At 44.0% G+C, this 21022-nt stretch overlaps 1 protein-coding gene across 1 annotated transcript in view; it reads right to left on the reverse strand.

The window, feature by feature from the left end:
• Positions 1-9179: 9179 nt before the first annotated feature.
• NRN1 (neuritin 1) overlaps positions 9180-21022 on the reverse strand; it is a 20458-nt gene continuing 8615 nt past the window's right edge. Inside the window, exon 3 of the mRNA XM_042461652.1 lies at positions 9180-9973. Coding sequence (XP_042317586.1) covers positions 9736-9973 — 238 coding nt within the window. The 3' untranslated portion in view covers positions 9180-9735. The remainder of the gene's footprint in view (positions 9974-21022) is intronic.

Here is a 21022-nt window from a genome sequence, read left to right on the forward strand (position 1 = left end):
ACAAACAGACATGTCAGTAGGGTGATGTGTGACCTGGAAATTGAGAGACCAAAATGGCTTGGACATGGATGCCATCAGCTTTGCAGGACTTGGCTGCAGTGAGGGTTCTCTCACACACTTCATTGTAGGAATGAATACACAACCTGCATGTCAAGAGTAGGGAACCTTTGACTCTCCAGATGTTTTGGACATCATCTCCCACAATCCCTTCTCATCTGCCATTGTGTGGGTACAGTTGTCAGCAACTGGAGTTCATAAAACCTGGAGGTCCAAATATTTCCCATGCCTTCTGAATGTAGACCATCGTGTGTGATAAACACACACATCCTGAACGCCTTCACACGGTGTGTACACTTAGCATCTAATGTGCACCTGAACAAGTAGGCTCAAGCCTATGAAAGCTCATGCTACCAAATTCTCCTTTTCAGCCTCAAAAGTACTACAAGGTCCCTTTGCATACTGAACTTTGGTAAAGTTACTTTTTGGACTACAGTTTCCCAAATCACCAGCCAGCATGGGGATTCTGGGAATTGTAGTCAGAAAAAGAATGACCTCCCTTCCCAAGCTCATCTAATTGCAGATGTCTAGAATAGGTTTGTCACTACAACCAACATTTCTCTGTAGGAATTTTCTGAAGGAGCCCATAACGTTTACCTGCTTACAAAGTTGAAACCGTATGGCTATAAGCAGGATTCATTCTGGCTGAATAATATCTAATTCAGATGGACTTTTAAAAATCAAAATTAGAGTTTCATCATTACATATTTGTTAACCAATCTAAACATGAGGAAGATGAGTCTCAAATTACATGTCATATCACTGAGTTGCTTAGTCATTGAACAAATAAATTTGACATGACTCTCTACATCAGAAGCAAATAAATTTATTTGTTCATGGCAGCACAGTCCTGCCTTACATAAAAGAAAGCTTTCTCAAGTGCAAAAAGACTTATTCCAAGGTGAAGATGAACCTTAAACTTGCTACTAGAGGGGTTGCCAACTGATTTTTAACTGGCCTTTACCCTTTGCCTTTAACTGATGCTAAACACAATGGAGAAATTAAATAAGGGAGTGCCCACCCTCCCACACACTCTGCTCCTGCAGATATTTAATGGCAGCTGCACTCTGAAGGCACCAGATCTTGTCTCTGATGGTCAGACCTGGTTAGCATTTGGATGGGAAATGCCAGGTGCAGTAGGCTGTATTTCAGAGGAATAAACTGTCAAAATGACCTCTGAGTATTCCTTGACTAACAAAACCCTGTGAAAACCATGGGGTCGCCATAAGGTGAGTGACCTGGAGGCACATACTTTACTAAACATGCTTACCAGGACAGATGCCCCACCCCAAGGGACTTCCAGCCACTTATTTAAGGCCATCTTCTCTCCAAATCTGCATTTATCCCCCTTCAAGGAATTAAACGGCACTAGAATGGCCTAAGACCAATAATTAAGCAAATACTCACAGAGAAGGAAGGAAAGAAAACAGACAGGCAGGGAGGGAAGGAGTAGGAAGGAAAGCAGGCAGAGGAAGGAGGGAAGGAAAACAGGCGGGAGAGGGAGGAAAGGAGGGGGAGGGGGGAAACAGGAAGGAAGGAAGGAAGGAAGTAAATAATAATAATAATAAAACTTTTTTATATTGTTAAGACAAAGCAAAGGAAGAATGAAGGAAAACAGACAGGGAAGGAAGAAAAACTGACAGGGGAGGAAGGAAGGAGAAAAGAAAGAAGGAAAGCAGGCGGAGGAAGTAGGGAAGGAAAGAAGGAAAGAAAACAGGAAGGAAGGAAATAGGAAGGGAAGGGAAGAAAGGAAAAAGGAAAGCATACAGGAAGAAGGGAAGGAAAGAAGGAAGGAAAACAGGAAGGAAGGAAGGAAGGAAGGAAGGAAGGAAGGATGGATGGATGGATGGATGGATGAAAAACGGACAAGGAAGAAAGGAAAATAGGGAAGGAGGAAGGAAGGAAAACAGTCAGGGGAGGGAGGAAAGAAGGAAAACAGGAAGAAAAGAAGGAAGGGAGGCAGGCAGGCTTGCTTCAGACAAATGTACATCAACCACAGATGGCCCATTTTGAGAGAAACAACAGAAGATGTCCAGATAGGGGGCAGTTGGAGAAAAGCTGCCTGGGCCAGGGATGCCAGCGCCGGCTCCTTCTTGGCTCCTCTGGGGCTGTGAGTTCTAATTCGGGCCCTGCCTGCCAGGCTTCCGTGGGCGTCCTCTATTTATGGAAAGGCAAGCGGCGGCAGCGCAGTGGCAGAGCCTTATTTATAGCCTGCCTGCTTCCGCCCCCTCCTTTGCCTGCTTCTTCAAAGCATCGACAGCAAGGGGGAAAGATGTCAGCCCTGCTTGGACCAGCAGGTGTCTGAGATCAAGGCTGCATCCGCACTGGGGAAATAATGCGGGTTGGCGCCACCTGAACTGCCATGGCTCAAGGCGATGGGGTTCTGGACATTGTAGTTTGTTGGGGCTATGACAGTTCAAAGTGATGTTAACCCGCATTATTTCCCCAGTGCGGATGCAGCCCCTACAAACAAGACCCACACAGACAGGAATCATCCCTATCGAAAGCGCTTAGTTGCTAATGTTAGCTTTATAGCCAGATGCATAATTCATGCCAAGTCGGGAATACACCCAGGAGATGGAGGAGATCAGCTTCTTGAGTTGCCTTTAAAACAACAACAGCAGCAGCAGCAGCAACAACAACACCCTGCTGTCCTTTTGTGTTGCCCTGGAAAAGACAAATGCTAGGAAAAGACGCTTGCAGCCGACTCTTTCCTTCCTCTTCCTTCCAAAGATGCCCCTCTTGATCTGACAGCCACTTCCAACAAAAGTCTTTCTCTCTCTCTCTCTCTCTCTCTCTCTCTCTCTCTGGGATAAAGCTCTAGTCCCATTTATGATGATTTGGGAGCCAGATCAACTCAAGGCAGGTGGCCTTGCTTCCTAGTAAAACCAAATTAAGATTAGGGTGAGCATTTGCATCCATTTATTTAAGCCTTGCCTTTCTGCTCCCTTCATCCATCAACTCTAAATCCTGCCCTTCTCTCCCAGGGCTGCACTCCATCATCCCTTCTCTCCATCCATCACTTTCCCCATCCATTCGCCTCTCCAAATTAGATTTCTTTCTCTGCCTTTTGCCCCCTCTATGCTTTGATTTTTATGGATTTCTTTTGCAGTTTCCCTTTCACTACCCGCTTTCCCCAGTCCTCCCAGTCTTTTCCCCAGTAGCTCTTTAAAAGGGCTGCTTCTGCACTGCAGGAATCGTGCAGTCTGACCCCGCTTTAACTCCATTTCCACTGTTAGAGAATAGCTGTATGCCTACAAAAACTTCACACTTTTATTGGCAGTGGCCCACAGTTCGAATCCCTGCTCAGCCCTGAAAACCCACTGGGTGACTTTGGGCAGGTCACACTCTCTCAGCCTCAGGGGAAGGCAATGGCAAACCTCCTCCTCCGAACAACAACAGCGCCTGGAGGCACACAACAACACAAACTTCCACCTATTTATTATGGCATAAGCGTCGGCGGACTATTGCTACTGGGTTTTATTATTCATGCAGGGCTCAAATACCCCCCAAAAGGCACCAGATCCCGTTCGACCTCGGAAGCTAAGCAAGGCCAACCCTGGTTAGGACTTGGATGGGAGACCGCCAAGGGAAACCAGGCGCTGTAGGCTATATTTCAGAGGAACTGGCCAAATCACCTCTAAGTACTCCTTGCCTATGAAAACCTTATGAAATTCATGGAGTCGCCATACACACAAACACACACACACACACACACTATTATTATTATTGTTGTTCATATAAACTTGTGATGCGTATAAATGCATTCGAACTATGTGACAGAACATCACAACTCCGTGGCATTTTTTTAAAATTGGCCGTTTGGCTGCTATTATTATTATTATTATTATTATTATTATTATTATTATTTATCATCCGTCATCATCATCACCATCAACCCTGATTTCATTATTGCAACAAACTTCCTATTCAGAAAAGCTACCCTTGCCATTGATGCGGCACTCGTTTCTCAACACACACAAACACACAACAACACCCCCGATTTCAGACTAACACAAACCCACTTAGGTTTGCCACTTCTCCCACTTTAAGAGTGGCAGGAAAATGACAAGCCCACATAGTGGAGACCAACCGTCCTCCTTTTCCCGGACATGCCCTACACTTCAGCCTTCTTCTGCCCAGGAGGCATTTCAAAATGTCTTCCATTTGGAGCATCATTATTATTTGATTAGTATTAAAACAAACTGCAAAAATAATCCATCTTGAGACCTTTTTAACCACCCTGGATCAATGCTAGGGGATTTGGGGGAACTATAGTTTGCTGTGGGACTAGAGCTCTCTACCAGAGAAGGCTCAATGCCTCACAAAACTACAGTTCCCAGAATTCCCTAGCATTGAGCCAGGGCAGTTGTTATTATTATTATTATTATTATTTGTATATAATCTTTTCCCAGAGCTGCGACTCAGTGCTTCACAACATTAAAATTAGTACAATTAAAAACATAGTGGGGAAAGTACATTAAAAAGGAATTAAAATTTCTACAGCATGAAAACAGATAGTTATTAAAACAATAAAACATATTTTAAAAAGAAAAAACTATATATCAAAATTATATGCTTTATATATAACTATATAGCTAACCTATAAACTATATACTTTATATAGTTAACTATATATTGTTAAAGTGGTCTCAAGATGGACAATATACTTGCTGTAAGGTTTCGAAGCTCCATGGGCTTCTTCATCAGGGAAGAGGTTACAAACCAAACAGGAGAAGAAGGGAAAACAATTGGAGATGTTAGTCAGATCTGGATTCAGAAGACATACAGGGGTAGCTGTGCTGGCCATTGAGTAAATGCCAACAAAAAAATCCACCAAACAGTGATACCTTTATTGACCAACCAAAATGCACAATATACTTGCTGCAAGCTTTTGGAGCTCCATGGGCTTCTTCATCAGGCAAGATGCCACAAACCAAACAGGAGGAAAATTAGAGATGTTTTGGATGTTGTTCCAGTCCTTAGTAAAGATGTTATGCTGGGGAGGATATCTTTTGCAGGCAGGGTCCTCCTCCTTCTGGCCATGCAGCAATAGGGAGATCTTCAAAGTCCAGGAGATTTAAAGTCCATTTGCATCTTTTGCAATCCAATATGTCTCCATTCCAGTGAGGTCGCAGGCCTCTTTGGAGGCAGAGAACCATGGATTCCTCAAGAAGTCTCCATGTTTTTGCATCAGGAACATTTTGGTGATGGAGAGGTCAAACATGCGAATGCGAATGTGCATTTCACTTGGCCAGTAAAGGTATCACTAATGGATTTTTGTTTGGATTTGTTAAATGGCCAACACAGCTACTGGCCTCAAGATGGATTATTTCTGCAGTCTGTTTTGGCCCTATGAAGAGCATGAATGGGCATCTTTACTAGCACTTTTAGCTTTTATTTGGCAATGTCCTCCTTTGTGGTTAGGACAGAGTGGCCATGCCCAACATTTCCACCTTCTCTCCAGGAGGAATTCCAAAATGTCCTCCATTTGGAGCATGAGCTTACATTTATACTAGTGCTTTTAGCTTCTCTTTGGCCTGCTCCTCCATTTTTGTCTGGAGTGTCCTACATTTTTGGCAGTGCCTTGCCCACCTTTGTGGTGAGGATATCTGGGTGGGGAAGGCCTGGCCAGAAGAAAGCCTGTGTTTTGTGGATGTGACCACACACCCCACAGATCTACCACACATTTGCAAGGCTCCTGGCTTCTCATTCAGGGCACACTTTTGGGTGGCTGAGAGTCAGTCCCTTGGAGAAAGGAGAGGAGCTCTGGGGCCACAGCAAAACTACAATGCACAGAATCCCATCGCTTTGAGCCATGTCAGTTCAAGTGGTACCAAACCAGGTTACTTCCCCAGTGCGGATGCAGCCTAAGATGTATTTTGGGAAGGGAAAAAAAAAGCTTCTTTCCTCTTGGATGTGATCCTTTCTTCTTCTTTTTCTTTAGGCTGCTATAAATAGTCCCTTGCGCTTTGGCCAATTCAGCTGGAGCTGGTCTGCCTTTCATGAATAATAGAAGAGCTCCCCAGCTCAGCCTTCCAGCTCTCTTTTGGAGGAAGCGTCCTCCTTTTGGAGGACACGTCCTCCATGCCAGCCTTCTCCTCTCCAGGAGGCATCCCAAAACCGCCTTCTCCAGGACTTCAGAAGCCTGAATTGACATTGATAGGAGGAGTGCCTTTGAGCTTTTCTTTCTTTAGCTTGTAGCTTTTCTTTTCCATTTTTACTTTCTCCAGTTTGAAGGGCCTTGTCCTCCTTTGGGGTTATATTAGGACCTATCTGGTCACGTGTGCTCCCCCATCAATTATTATTATTACTATTATTATTAATTATTAATTATGACTTAGTCAAAAGCATCAGAGGGTTGAGTTCCCCCCATTAATAATGCCCCTCCTTTCCTTTTTCCTTCTCCTTCTGAGCAAGAAGAAATTGAACCGAGCTGAAAGCTAAATATAGAGCCTCCATCATGTACTACTCTCTCTCTCTTTTGCTCTTGATGCTTTTTGTGGGAGAAATCCGACCAGGTCAAAACACTGGGAAAAGGATGTGGCTTCTCGCTTTTCTCCTTCCAACTCGTTTTAGGATCCAAATTTGGAAAGACTTTTCCTGGGCTGCATCCACACGGTGGAAATAATCCGCTTTGACACCGCTTTAACTGCCCTGGCTCCATGCTAGGGGATTCTGGGGGTTGCAGTGGCACCAGAGAGGAACAGAAATAACTAGGGGACAATGCTGGTAGGTTGCAAACAGAAAGCAGTTGGACTTGAACTTCCAAGGCTCAATGCTGTGGGACTTTGGGATCTGCAGTTTGCTGTAGCACCAGAGCACTCCCCCCCAAGACAGGGAAGGCTCAACATCTCACAAAATGACAGCTCCCAGAAATCCATAGCATTGAGCCATGGCAGCTAAAGCGGAGTCAAACGGCTTTCTTTCTGCACTTATGGCTATAGCCTCATTATTGGTCCTCTCCAAATGTCTTCTCCTACATGGAGGATTGCTAACCTTGAAATGAAGAGTCCATTGAAATGAATGGGGATCCTCCCAGAGGCATCTCTTTTTGGATCTCATAAGTAACCATTGGAAATATAGGTTGCATCCACACTGCAGAAATAATCCAGTTTGACCCCACTTTGACTGCCCTGGCTCAATGCTATGGAATTCTGGGAATTGCAGTTGGTTGTGGCACCAAAGTGGGGACCAAACTGGATTATTTCTGCAATGTGGATGCAGCCTTACTTGTAAAGCCGACATTCCCCCCTTCCAACATACATCAGGTCCAGACACGTATATTATCGCTCTATTAAAACCTTCCCACCCAAGACAAGTATATTTATTTTTCAAAGAACTTGCTCATTCATTTGCAAAAAGCCCCTTTCAGTGACTTATCATCATACCATATAATCCTTATATATTATATATCTGAGGAAATAGGCTCAAGTCTAGGAAAGCTCACGCTGCCACCTGCTTCCTTTCAGTCAGTCTCAAAGGTCCTACAAGATCCCTTTGCAGCTATAGATATATACATTTATATATCTGTCTATACATACTATTATTACATTAACACTATGCATAACAAAATACATTCGCTTTTCTCCAAAATAAAACTGCATCCTCATTTCAAACAATAATTTTATTTTATACCTTAGTTTTCTATACTTTGTAGCAAATCTTTTATAATTTTCTTTTTTCTCTTTTTTTGCTGAATTGACTTTATAATAAACTTTCTTAAATTACATTTGTTGTCTTTTAAAATCAAGGCTCTTTTGAAGACTTCCCCGCCCGCCCGCCCCTCCCTCCCTCCCCGCGAAACCCTTTAGGCTGTGTGTTTATTGTACTTTCCTTGAACAATTTAGGTTAACGTATACGCCCCCCTCCTTTTTTTGTTTCTTCTTCTCCCCTTGTGATCGATACTGTTGAATGATCAGGAATCTTATGGTGATGGTGGAACAGGTCGAAACCAAGAGAAGAGGGGGAGGCCTCTTTTTTACCCCTAAAAAGAAAGAAAAGGAAGGAGACTGAAAAAAGAAAGAGAGAGAGGAAGGAAGGAAGGAAGGAAGGAAGGAAGGAAGGAAGGAAGGAAGGAAGGAAGGAAGGAAGGAAGGAAGGAGAGATGAGAGGTAAGGAAAAAAGAAAGGAGACAGGAGAGAGAGAGGGAGGGAGGGAAGGAAGGGAGAGAGAAAGGATGAAGCAAAGAAGGAAGGAAGGGGAGAGAGCGAGGAAGGAGGGGAGGGAAGGAAGAAGGGAGGGGAGGAAGGAAGGAAAGAAAGGAAAGAGAGAGAGGCGGAAGGAAGGAAGGAGGAAGGACGGAAGGAAGGAAGGAAGGGGACAGGACGGAGGGAGGGAGGGAAGAGAGAGAGAAAAGGGAAGGAAGGAAAGAAAAGAAAGAAAGAGGAGGAAGAGGAAGGAAGGAAGGAAGGAAGGAGGAGCGGGGGGGGAAGGAAGGAGAGGATGGGAGCGAGAGAGAGGGTGGGAGAAGGAAGAAGAAGGAAGGAAGGAAGAAAAGAAAGAAAGGAAAAGAAAAGAAAAGAAAGAAAAGGCAGTGACATTTGAAAAGATGCCTTGACAGTTAAGTAAAGCTCAACTCTCAGCAAACTTAGCAGCATTCATCGGGTCGACATTTCTTCGATTTCTCCTCTCTTGTCTCTCTTTCTCTCTGGCGTTGCTGTTTCCTTGTTTGGTTTCCTTTTCCCCAGCCCTCTTTCCATTTGTCCTTCTCTTCCTCTGTCCCTCCTTTTCCCTCCTGCCAGGACTGGAGGAGGAGGAGGAGGAGGAAGAAGAAGAAGTCGTGTCTCTTTTGTGTCTCTGGAATGGAATGGCTGAAAAAACGCGTTGGGGAAAAAACAGAAAGGAAAACGGTGTGAAAACGAAAACGTCCCGAGAGTCCCTTGGAGGAAAGAGGATCTCGAGTCCGGCATCCACCCTGGAAGAGAGCCAGGCTTCCCTGGGCCTTGGGGGGTCCTTCCCTCTCCTCTTCCTGGGCCTCCTCCTTGCCTTCCTCTTCTCCTCCTTCTCCCTTCCCTCTTTCCTGGCGGTCGAAAGAGCCCCTCCTCGCCTGGCCGACAATAGGCCTGTTAATAGCATTCTTCATGAGTATTATTATTATTTATTACTATTATTATTACCTATGCACGCCTCTTTTTTATTAGTAGCAGTATTACTAGTAGTAGGAGTCGTCGTAGTAGTATTCGGTGGTGGCTGGAAGCCGTTCCTGAGATTTCTTTTGCACACTCACGCACTCACGCACAGAAAGAGGAGGAGGAGGAGGAGGAGGAGGAAGAGAAGGAGGAAGGCTCCAAAGGACCTTGGTCTGGACAGAGGCATCAAGCTGAGGTCCGGTCTTGGCTGTTGGCGTTTGGCAAAGCATCATCATCCGAGGCAAAAGGAAGGAAGGAGGGAATGAAGAAGGAGGGGATGAAAAAGAAAGAGAGAAAGAGAGAGATCGGTGGCGTGGTGTTGGGTGGCCAGTGAGTCAGTCCTCTCTTCTCTTCCCTCCTGGAGTCCTTCCTTCCGACGGGCCGCACCTCCGTTTGTGTGGTTGCGTGGTTGTGTGGCTGTGGTTCCGATCCACCCCAAGAGGAGCCGACTTGTCCTCCTTTGGTCGGTGGAGGCCCAGGAGAGAAGAGGGAGGCCCAGGTGGACGCGTGTCGGCGGTGATCGTGGGAAGCAGGCGGCGGCTGCTCGCTAGAAGGCCAGCCATGTGGCCAAGGCGGCCGAGAGGGCCAGGGCCAGCCCCCCCAAAGAGGCCAGCCCTGCCACCGAGGAGGAGGCCCCCTTGCTCTTCCCGCACAGGACAAAGAGGTTGCCCTCGTAGTCGAGCTTTTTGGACTTCTCTTTCAGCTTCTCCCAGACGTCGGCCACCCCTTCCTGCTGGCAATCCGTCAGGGCGATGAGGGTGCAGGCGTGGAAGTCGTCCCAGTACCTAGTGGGCAGAGAAGAGGAGGAGGAGGAGGAGGAGGCAACAGGGTCAGCATGGAGCACACCTACTTCATCCCCACCACCACCCACCCTTGCATCATAGCCCCCTTGGACTCCGCTGGAACTGCCAAGGATCAAGGCTATAGACCTGTAGTAGTCAACTTACTTTCCCAGTGTGGATACTTTGGCACTCATAAAGGCACCATCCATGAGCCAGAGGGTAGCAATAGCAATAGCAAGTACATTTCTATACTGCTTATCAGTGCACTTAAATCACTCCCTAAGCGGTTTACAACAAGCCTGAGTCAATCCTGAGCCCTGGACTGAGATTGAACTCACAACCTTATGGTTTGTGAGTGAGTGGCTGCAGTACAGGCATTGAACCACTGTGCCACCAAGGCAGCATCCACAGACTAAAAATGTGTCCTCAGTTTAGTCACTCTCCCAAGCAGAGATGGGAAACATGTGGCCCTCCAGGTGTTGCTGGAATGCAGCTCCATGATCTTTCACCTATGCTGGTTAGAACCACAGTTTAACAATGCCCAGAAGGCTACAGTTGACCATCTCCGCACTTGTTTTATTTCTTCACATCTTGGGGGTTTCTCCTTTAGTCTGTTGATGCTACCCTCTCACTCATGGATGGTGCTTTTATGACTACATAAGTATCCACACTTGGAGAATAAGTTGACTACAGGTATATTCTTCCCCAATCTGGTGCCCTCCAGAGGTGTTGGATCACAGCTCCCACCATATCCAGCTGACTGGTAATCATGAGAGTTGGAGTCCAAGATGTCTGGAGGGTCCCAGGCTGAGGAAGTCTGATACAGTTTCAGTATTCATTTGGTTAATCAGGTCAATCACTTACAAACATTCAATTGAACTGAGGTCCTCCTTAATCAGGCAGCAGACAATAGATATATAGACATGCAGGTAGATAGATGGATAATACAAGTGCTTATATAAATCCCAGATGACAAGCATTGGAGGAGGAATAGCTAGTACCCCAGAGGACAGGATCAAAATTCAAAATGACTTTAATAGATTATAAAGCTGGGCCAAGGCTAACAAAATGAATTTCAACACAGAGAAATGTAAGGTACTGAACTTAGGTAAAAGAAAAAGAAAAAGAAATGCACTGATATAGGATGTGGAACACCTGGCTGAACGAGATTATGTGTGAAAGGGATATAGGAGTCTTAGTAGACCACAAGTTGAACATGAGTCAACAGTGTGGTGCGGAAGCTAAAAATGCCAATGTGATTCTAGGCTGCATCAATAGAAATATAGTGTCTAGAATCTAGATCAAGGGAAGTAATAGTGTCACTTTATTCTGCCTTGATCAGGCCTCACCTGAAATACCATGTACAGTTCTGGACACCACAGTTCAAAAAGGATTTTGAGAAGCTGAAGCATGTCCAGAGGAGGGCAACCAAAATGGTAAAAGTTCTAGAAACCATGCCCTATGAGGAGAGACATAGGGAGCTGGGTTTGTTTAGCCTGAAGAAGAGAAGGTTAAGAGGTGATATGATAGCCCTGTTTAAATATTTGAAGGGATGTCATATTGAGGAGGGAGTAAGCTTGTTTTCTGTTGCTCCAGAGAACAGGACCCAGAACAGTGGATTCAAGCTGCAGGAAAAGAGATTCCACCTCAGGATTAAAAGAAACTTCCTGACAGTGAGAGCTGTTTGACAGTGTAACACATTCCCTCAGAGAGTGGTGGAGTCTCTTTCTTTGGAGGGCTTTAAATAGAGGCTGGAATGGCCATCTGTTGGGGGTGCTTTGATGGTGAGTTCCTGCATGGCAGGGGGTTGGACTGGATGGCCTATGCTTCTATTATTCTTTGTATTCTTGTGAACAAAACAAATGCCCCCTTGAAGATGACATCTCCTAGGCAGTGATTCCTAAACGTTGATCCTCCATGTATTTTGGACTTCGGCTCCCAGAATTCCTGACTATTGGACAAGTTGGCTGGAGTTTCTGGAAGCTGTAGTCCAAAACATCTGGAGTACCAGAGTTTGAGAACCACTGAGCATGTGTGTGCTATCTAAAAACAAAACAATAAATACTGGATTGTTGTTTTTTTACATACAACTGAGAGAGCCATCAGTTGATTCACTAAAATTAATATTATTTATCAATTATTTGTGTGTGTTGCCTGTTGGCCTATGGCAACTCCATGAATTTTATATGGTTTCTTAGGTAAGGAATACTCAGAGGTGATTTTGCCAGTTCCTTTCTCCGCAATATCACCTCGCATTTGTTGGGGGTCTCCCATCCAAGGACTAACCAGAGCTTAGTTAGTTACACTGCTTAATTTAATTAATTTAATTTGTTTTATTTATATACCGCTATTCCAAAGATCATAGCGGTGAACAGCAAGTAAGCTAATTAGCAAGTAAGCTAATTTGCCCCCAACAGTCTGGGTACTCATTTTAGCGACCTCGGAAGGATGCAAGCCTGAGTCGAGCTTGGGTCCTTTTGCTGGTCTTGAACTCGCAACCTAAGATCAGACAGGCTCTGGTGCCTTTAGAGTATTTAGGCCCTAATCAACTATTCACTGAGCAAAAATTCACTCCAGAGTCCAGCCTTGCTCAACATGGTAGGATTTCATTCAACAGGACTCATACCCCCAGATAAGTGTGACTTCCAGACATGTTATCTTCCATCATTCCCAACCAATATGGTCACTAGCCAAGTGACTGGAGATGATGGACCTTGTAGTCTGATATATCTTGAAGTCACCAGCTGGGACAGACTGTCAACAGAATGCAGATCCTGGGAACATGACTTTTAAAGACTGCAACAGTTACTATGGCCAATGGTGGTGATGACTGGGGGATTCTGGAAGTCATAATCTGAAAAAGATAATTTTCCTGAGATTTATTTTTCATCCTAGCCCAAGGACAACCCTGCTGGATTAGAGCATTGCTCCATAGTTTAACATCCAGTTTCCCACAGCAGCCTGTGGGAAGCTCACATATAGGAGGCAAAGTCAAGAGCCTTTTCATAGTGTTTTGGCCCGCCAACTGATATTTAGAGGTGTACAGGCTCTGATCTATTGGGTGGCACAGGAAATCTCATGACTACTTGCCATGAATCATATCTTCCATGGGGTTATTTTAAACAGAGTCACTTCCCCAACTAACATGGAAACCACCAGCCATTACCACTCTCAGTGAAAAAAGGTCTGGGAATAGTGTTTGCTCAATTATCAGATAAGTTGCAAATGCCAGTGATCACAAAATATACCTAAACTTATAGTTCAGTCCAGGTGCTATCAGTTGTTTAGCTGCTTGATCAGTTTATGACAGACATAAGTATAAACAATGCTTGGAAGGAACCTTATGTATAAATACTGCTACTTATTTTCTAGCAGCATTATAGTGGGGATGGGAAACATTTGACAATCCAAATGTTTTGGTCCACAACTTTTCCATCAGCCCTACCCAGCATGGATAATGATAAGGAACAGTAGGAGCTGCAGCCTAAAACATTTGGAGGGCTAAAGGTTCCCCCTCGCTGACTGATAAAACACATGCCAAGTTTTCCATATTTATTAACATTTGTGTGTGTGCACACCTTCAAGTCACCTGTCCATTTATGATGACCCCATGAATTTCCTCAGGTTTTCTTAGCGAAGGAATACTCAGAGATGGTTTTGCCAGTTCCTTCCTCTGGACCATAGCCTATACAGCACCTGGTGTTCGTTGGCAGTCTGCCATTGTTTTAACTCTATCTGCTTTTAGAGTGGTGCTATCAAGTCCTTTGCTCTCTCCTGGTTGATGCTGGCTACTCTTTCATGAATCTCCTTCAGCTTTATCTGAATGTAGATCCTGGAGCATGAGCCTTTAAGCACACTTAACTTGGAAGCCAATGCTAAGTCAGTGGAAACATCTTCCAAGCCCATTATTTCAGCACTAGGATGCAGCCAAATGAAACAGCTGCAGCAACTGGGGCCTATAGTTTTCTGTTTGTAATATAATGCTTAGAAACTAGGCCCCTTACAGATGGGCCAAAATAAAGCTGCTTCGGGTCACTTTGGAGGTATGCTGTTTAAATGATGCATGTGTCCTAAGAGTCCCGAAGCCTCACCAAAGCCACAATCTAGTCCTAAGGACTGGAACGCAGCTTTGGCACAACTTCCGGACTCTTAGGATGCATGCATCATTTAAACAGCATATCTCCAAAGTGATTTGAAGCAGCTTTATTTTGGCCTGTCTGTATGGGGCCTTAGTTAAGGGTGAATGTGTTTATTTTGAAGTGCAGATGATTCTCATGATGGTCCCCAAAACCATATCTAAAAAAAGTTTTTAAAAAGAAGGACATGTGTGTTGTATGTATATTGACAAATCAGGTCTAGCTGTTTCAGCTTTCACCACAAGTAGGGCTTTTGTAAAGCTAATGTATCTTAACTGCTAATTCCAGATCAGGCTACTCTCCAAATAATTTGAATAACAACACAAGAATATATTGTTGCTGGGAAAATCCATTTTCTCTAGGTTACACTGAGCATTTTTGGAGAGCTAGCGTGGTGTAGTGGTGTGAGCATTGGACTATGACTCTGGAGACCAGGGTTCAGATCCTCATTCAGTGACCTTGGGTGACCTTGAGCAAGTCACACTCTTTCAATCTCAGAGGAAGGCAAAAGCAAATCTTATCAAGAGAGCCTTGTGACAGGGTTGCCTTAAGGTCACCACAGGCCAGAAATAACTTCAAGGGACACAACAACTGCAGATAAGATGACAGGAAGCAAAGTGTGTGTGTGTGTTTGTGTGTGTGTGTGTGTGTGTGTGTGAGAGAGAGAGAGAGAGAGAGAGAGAGAGAGAGCCTTCATTGTTAAAACATATTTCAACCTTGTGAGTTCTGGCTCCACTTTTCCTTAGCAGTGTAGCCTCTTTCAGACTGTGGAGAGAGATCTCCAGAGGACCTTTATAGCAGGCTATTTTGCTGAGCCTGATGATGGTTGATGATTAGGATTTTACAATGCTGCTGGTTCTTCTTTTGGTTGTCAATGTGAAGAATGTGATCTTTTAAAACTGTAATCTGCCTTCAATGCTGGCAAAATACAAACTTTTTCATGCATGAAGGTAAATTATGAATACTTGTCCTTGCTGACATGGACTCAAGGACAGACATGAACCTGACTTCACCATAGCTCAGCCCCAGAACTTTATTTTCATTTCCAAAATTGGTCCTTGGGAACATGACACTGATATGCCTGTTTGAACACGTGCAGCAAGAGTGGGCAGCTCTGGAACCTGGAGGGCCACACTTTAAGATCCCCAGGAGATTCTAGAGAATCACAGTGTGCCATCACAGCCATAATTTTGGACAATCTGATCTAATAACATGCTACTTTGAAGCTGTTGTGGGCAGATGTGGCTGTTTTGTGGCAGGAAGCACCCCAGAACAGCAGGTAATAGTCCTCCTTATAGGGTTTTTGATCACATGAATACCTATTTGGCTGGTAAAATTAGGTGGTATCAGGGCCTTTTAGGGGGAGTCACAAGTCCAAAAGGTGCTTGGAAGGTCCTGTGGATTGCCCCTGAGGACCATCAAGTGCCATGTGTTGTCCATGGGCTGCAAAGTTCCCACTTCTGCTGCACAAAGTTCTTTGCTACCACCATTGATACCATCATCTGGCATGCTGACAGAACATTCTGTGATGTCTGATCTCATGAGATCCTGCAAATTGTCAATGATGACCCACAGACTCTTTCCCCTGAGGCTGTCCTCTTTCTCTTCACAGTTCTGTGTAAATACCTGTGTGACATTTCCAGGACTGGCCCTGCCATGAAGAAGACTGAAGGTGTTGTCATAGACAGCTAATTTGGAGTTTCAAAATTAATTCATTAGGAGCAATTAATTAGACACTTAAATGTTGTTGTATGTTTACTGCCAGGGAGGAGGGGAACCACCTGTTGCATTTGATGCCTCTGGTGGCCAAAGAACTTGACCTGCATTGGCTATGATGTGTGTGTGTGTGTGTGTGTGTGTGTGTGTGTGTGAGAGAGAGAGAGAGAGAGAGAGACTACAGTCAGGCCTCCATATTTGAGGACTTGACCTTTGCTGCTTTGATTATTTGTGGATTTTATTAATATGTTATCTCTAGTCCTCTACTGGAGGATGTAGAGATTCCTAGAGAAAAGGCTTCTCTACTCATTTGTAGATCCTCCAGTGTGATTCTGAGGTCAACCTCTGGTGGAAGTGGACTAAAGAGCTGTGCTGGAGAACTTAGAGATTCCTAGAGAGTTGTTCTCTCAGGTTGTGTGTGTGTGTGTGTGTGTGTGTTTAATTTGCTGTTTTCAGAGGGTGTCCTGTGCCCCTAACCTCAGTGAATGTAGAGGGCCCACTGTATTTGCTTTTGCACCTCAGACAGCAAACAGTCTTTGGCCTTTTGATTCTGTAATAATTACTTATTTACAAGAATATTTGTAGACCACTTTTGATTCAGCAGTAATGAATATTTATCAGGAATATGTGTAGGCCAGCTTGTATTCCTGACCTGTGCTGGGCTGACCAGCTCCCCTTTCTAGAATGGAAACCACTTTCATTCGTTGTCATCCTCACAACTCCCATCTTGTTCCAACTTTCTTATGGAGAGGTTTCCCCAGATTAGCACAGAAGACTAACCCAAGCAGGGATCTAGGAGAATAGACTACCTAATTGTTCTGGACCTGCAACTTCATTTCCATTCACAAAGGATTTGTAATTTGAATTGACATCCTCACATACCAATGGCATATACATGTCTGTGCCTGGATTCCACTCCACCAAATGCATCTGAGGAAGTGTATTTCTTTCAGTTAGTCTCAAAGGTGCTACAAGATCTCTTTTGCTTGCCTATTATTATTATTATTATTATTATTATTATTATTATTATTATTATTATTATTATTATTATTGCTTGCCTATTATTATTCTCCAGATGCATCTGAAGAATTAGACTGAAGTCTTCGAAAGCTCACGCTGCCAATTTCTTTCTTTCAGTGAGTCTCAAAGGTGCTACAAGATCTCTCTAGGTACTGATTCTACAGACTAACACAGCTATATCTTTGCATTATTATATTATTGTTGAAAGATATAGCCATGTTAGTCTGTGCAACCAGTATGTAGAGAGATCTTGCAGCACTTTTGAGACTGAATCCCTTTCTTCCAGTTCTGAATCCAGAGATGGGAACAATGTGCTCTCCACATTTGGGCCTTTGGGCACATTTACATCGCTTCCACCTCTGGATTCAGAACTGGAAGAAGTGGGGTCAGTCTCAAAGGTGCTACAAGATCCCGCTACATACTATTGTTGTTGTTGATGATGATGATGTTGTTATCAATAGCCAGAGTGTCATAGTGGTTTGAGTATTGGACTATGAGACCAGGGGACTCTGGAGTCCAGAGAGAGAGCCTGGTGTAAAAGGTTGGAGGGACTCTGGGAGCCATAGAAACCCATTGGGTGGCCTTGGGCAAGTCACACTGTCTCAGCTTCTGAACCAGTCTTGCCTTTTAGGGTCTCCATAAGTTAGCAGTGACTTGAAGGCACACAAGCACAAGAGCTTGGAGTAGTGATGGCCATGGCAGCAATCGCAGAAGGCCCTCTGCTGGGTGCCTAACCCTTTGGGTGCCTGGAAGGAGCCTGGTGGCGGTGCTCCAGCTGGGGATTTATGAACCCTTGCCGAAGTCGGACGCTGGCTTGGCTTTTGTCATAAATAATGAGGCTGGGAGCTGGAGAAGAGGGAGCCTCTCCGGCTGTATTTCTGCCGTAATTGCATCTCTCCAAGGAAGGCTAAATCTCTCCTGAGTTTGAGCTGCTCTCAATATGAACGCAGGCTGGAAGGACAGAGAAGGAAAGAGGGAAAGGAAAAGCAGCAGCAGCAGCAGCAGCAGCAGCAGGAGGAGGAATAAATGCACTTGCCAGGGATTTTGACCAGGTGGATCAGATCTCCTCCACACACACCCAAAAGGAAGGACAAGCCACTGCCCCAAAGGTGGGACATCCCAGAAAAATGATGGAGATGACCCAAGCCAAGCTCAGATCCCTCACAGAAAGGTAAAGGTGTGTTTTCAAGTCCTGCTTGAAACTGGAGGCCAAAGGCCACATCAAAGCTCAAAACACTCATCCAAATTTAAAACAAGAGCATGTTTCTTTCCAATGCTCTGGATGGAGGGCCTTATGGGATTCCTCCAGGAGAGAAGGTTGAAATGTCCTGGGAAAGGTGACAGGGTGACCAGATGTCTTCACACACAAGGAGGACATAAATGGAGGACACAAGGAGGACACAAATGGAGCTCCAGCCCCTCATTAGAAAGATCAAGGCGTACTTCTCAGTGATGTTCCGAATGGAGGACATTTTGGAATCCCTCCCGGACAAAGCGTGTGTCCGGGAAAAGGAGGACGTTTCCTTCTAGTGCAAGGAAGGCGCCTCGCAATCTTTGCAGCTGACCAGTTTTATGATCCCGACAGAAACCGTCTTTTCAATGTTCCCTCTCCTTCTTCTGGAGGAAAAGAGGGGGGGGGGTGAGGAAGAGGAGGAGTTGCACCCACGCATTGCATGGAGCAGATGATCATCCTCAAGGCAGATGGTGAGCAACACACGGGGCCTCGCGCACCCTCCTGCAGTTCTGGGGGAGAAGTCCCAGCATGGTTTAGGGATGCATCTACACTGCAGCAGTCATCTGTTTTGGCCCTGCTTTAACTGCCAGGCCTCAAGGCTATGGAATTATGGGAATTGCAGTTTGTAGTGGCACCAGAGCTCCCAGAATGCCATAGCCTTGAGAACTGGCAGTTAAAGCGGGGTCAAAACGGATGATTGCTGCAGTGTGGATGCAGCTTCCGTCTCTTGGAGGAAAAAGCAATCTGGCAGCAACGCCAGGGATTAAAAGGAAAACTCCTCAGAAGCTTCTAACTAATTTTTACATCACGATTTCCCCCCCTCCTTTTGGTATATCGTCAAGACTGTATTATATGAGTGTGTTTTATAGTATTGCATTTTAACTGTTGGTTTTATGTGTTTTCTTTTCTGCCTTTTTTTCTTTTCTTTCCAATTGTGTTTTGTATTTTGTATTCTTTCCCGCTTTGAGGAGAGGCGGGAAAGGAATAATAATGATAATGATACCATCACTACCTTCAGTTCTAGTGAACAGTAGGAAGAGTATTCAAACAACAATAATAAAGAAAGAATAATAATAACGATGCTTTCAATTCTAGTGAATAGTAGGAAGGGTATTCAAACAACAATAGTAAAATAATAATAATAATAATAATAATAATAATAATAATAATAATAATAATAATAATAATGCCTTCAATTCTAGTGACTGGTAGGAAGGGTATTCAAACAACAATATTAAAGAAACGATAATAATAATAATAATAATAATACAACCTTCAGTTCTAGTCAATATTAGGAAGAGTATTCAAACAACAATAATAAAGAAACAACAACAACAACAGCAATCATAATACCACCTTCAGTTCAAGTGAAAAGTATGAAGGGTATTCCAACAATAATAATAAGAAATCATCAACATCATTATCATCATCATCATCATACCTTCATTTTTAGTCAATAAGATGAAAGGCATGCAAACAATAACAACAGCAATAATAATACCATCACCTTCAGTTCTAGTGAATGGTATGAAGGGTATTCAAACAATTATTATTATTATCATTATCATTATTATTATTAAATGGAAAGCTATGCATGCGCTCACAAAGAGGGCAGCTTGGGCGAATGGAAGGAGTGAGATGGATCCATTTGGTAATTCACATTCATAATTTTGAAAGATCATGCCACTTTCCAGAAGGAAGGATAAGGAGAAGGAGGAGGAGAAGGAGAGGAAGTGGAAGTGGAGGAAGAGGTACTCCATCTATTTCTGCAACTGGGTTCCAAGGACAGAGATTGCAACAGGACTGACTTTGGAGGAGCAAATGGGGCTCCTACTCGTTCAATCTGATTTAGGCCAAAGGCCCATCCATGCTCCCAGCCTCATTCTTCTCACCATTCCAGTATTTCGATTCAAATTGAAAAGCAGCAGCCGGATCTTAAACCTGGACTTGTCCCTTTGCTTTCCACAGAATTCATGCCAAAAGCGAGTCAGTTTTAATTTCCAGCCTGACACAAACCCCCTGATCCTATGCAGCAGAGTATTTAGTTTTCTGAGCTTAAGTCTTCGTTTGTGGAGTGCCTTCAAGAGAAGCCAATTCCCTTTGGTGGTTTGGAAGGCTTTTGCAGTGCGATTATTGGAAGCTTGCTTCCAAAGCAAAAATGGAGAAGATCTGGCTGCATTGGGTTAAAATATTAGCTCTCTCACATAGGGTTGCCTACTGTTTGTTAGCAATTCAACCTGCTTTCAAACTTAGGGCATTTAGTCCGAACTGGGTGGATGGAAAGCCTGTAGATTGTTTCAGGATTTAGACTTTGGATGAGCCAGGTCCTCTTAGGAGAAACACAGAGACTTGCCTCCAAACCTAAATGGGCGCAAAACTACTTTGTGGCTTGCAGGATGGCTGTTCAATGGTTTTAATGTACAGTGTTTTATTTGCAAATGGCTAGTCAGAGTAAGGCCCTTGCAACGTGGGAGGAGAGCTGAGTTCGAATCCTAACCCTATTACCAGAATGAGCTTTTAAATTCAAACCAGGCTAGGTCAAATCAAACCTACAACTCCATGGCGATCACAATGCAAACCAAAGGCAAACGTTGCACTGAAATCGTAGCACAATGTCCTCCAACAACACAATGCAATATTTCACCTTTGAAAGCCAGAAATATTTTAAAAACAACAACATTATCTCATAATAATTTCCATTATCAGGAAAAAAATGAGATCAGAGATCAGTTGGATAGCTTGACTTGTTAAAGGCCTGAGAAGGAAAAATGGAGCCTTAAAAAATCTCTCCAATTAAAAAATACCTATTAAAAAGCATGGAGGGATAATATCATTTTTTCCAAGGTCAGTCGAGGAACGCATTTGCATCATAAATGGATTGCCTATTAGATAGCCATAATAATAATAATAATAATAATAATAATAATAATAATAATAATAATAATA

This window comes from Sceloporus undulatus, chromosome 4 (genome assembly GCF_019175285.1).
Source record: "Sceloporus undulatus isolate JIND9_A2432 ecotype Alabama chromosome 4, SceUnd_v1.1, whole genome shotgun sequence".
Lineage (NCBI taxonomy): Eukaryota > Metazoa > Chordata > Lepidosauria > Squamata > Phrynosomatidae > Sceloporus > Sceloporus undulatus.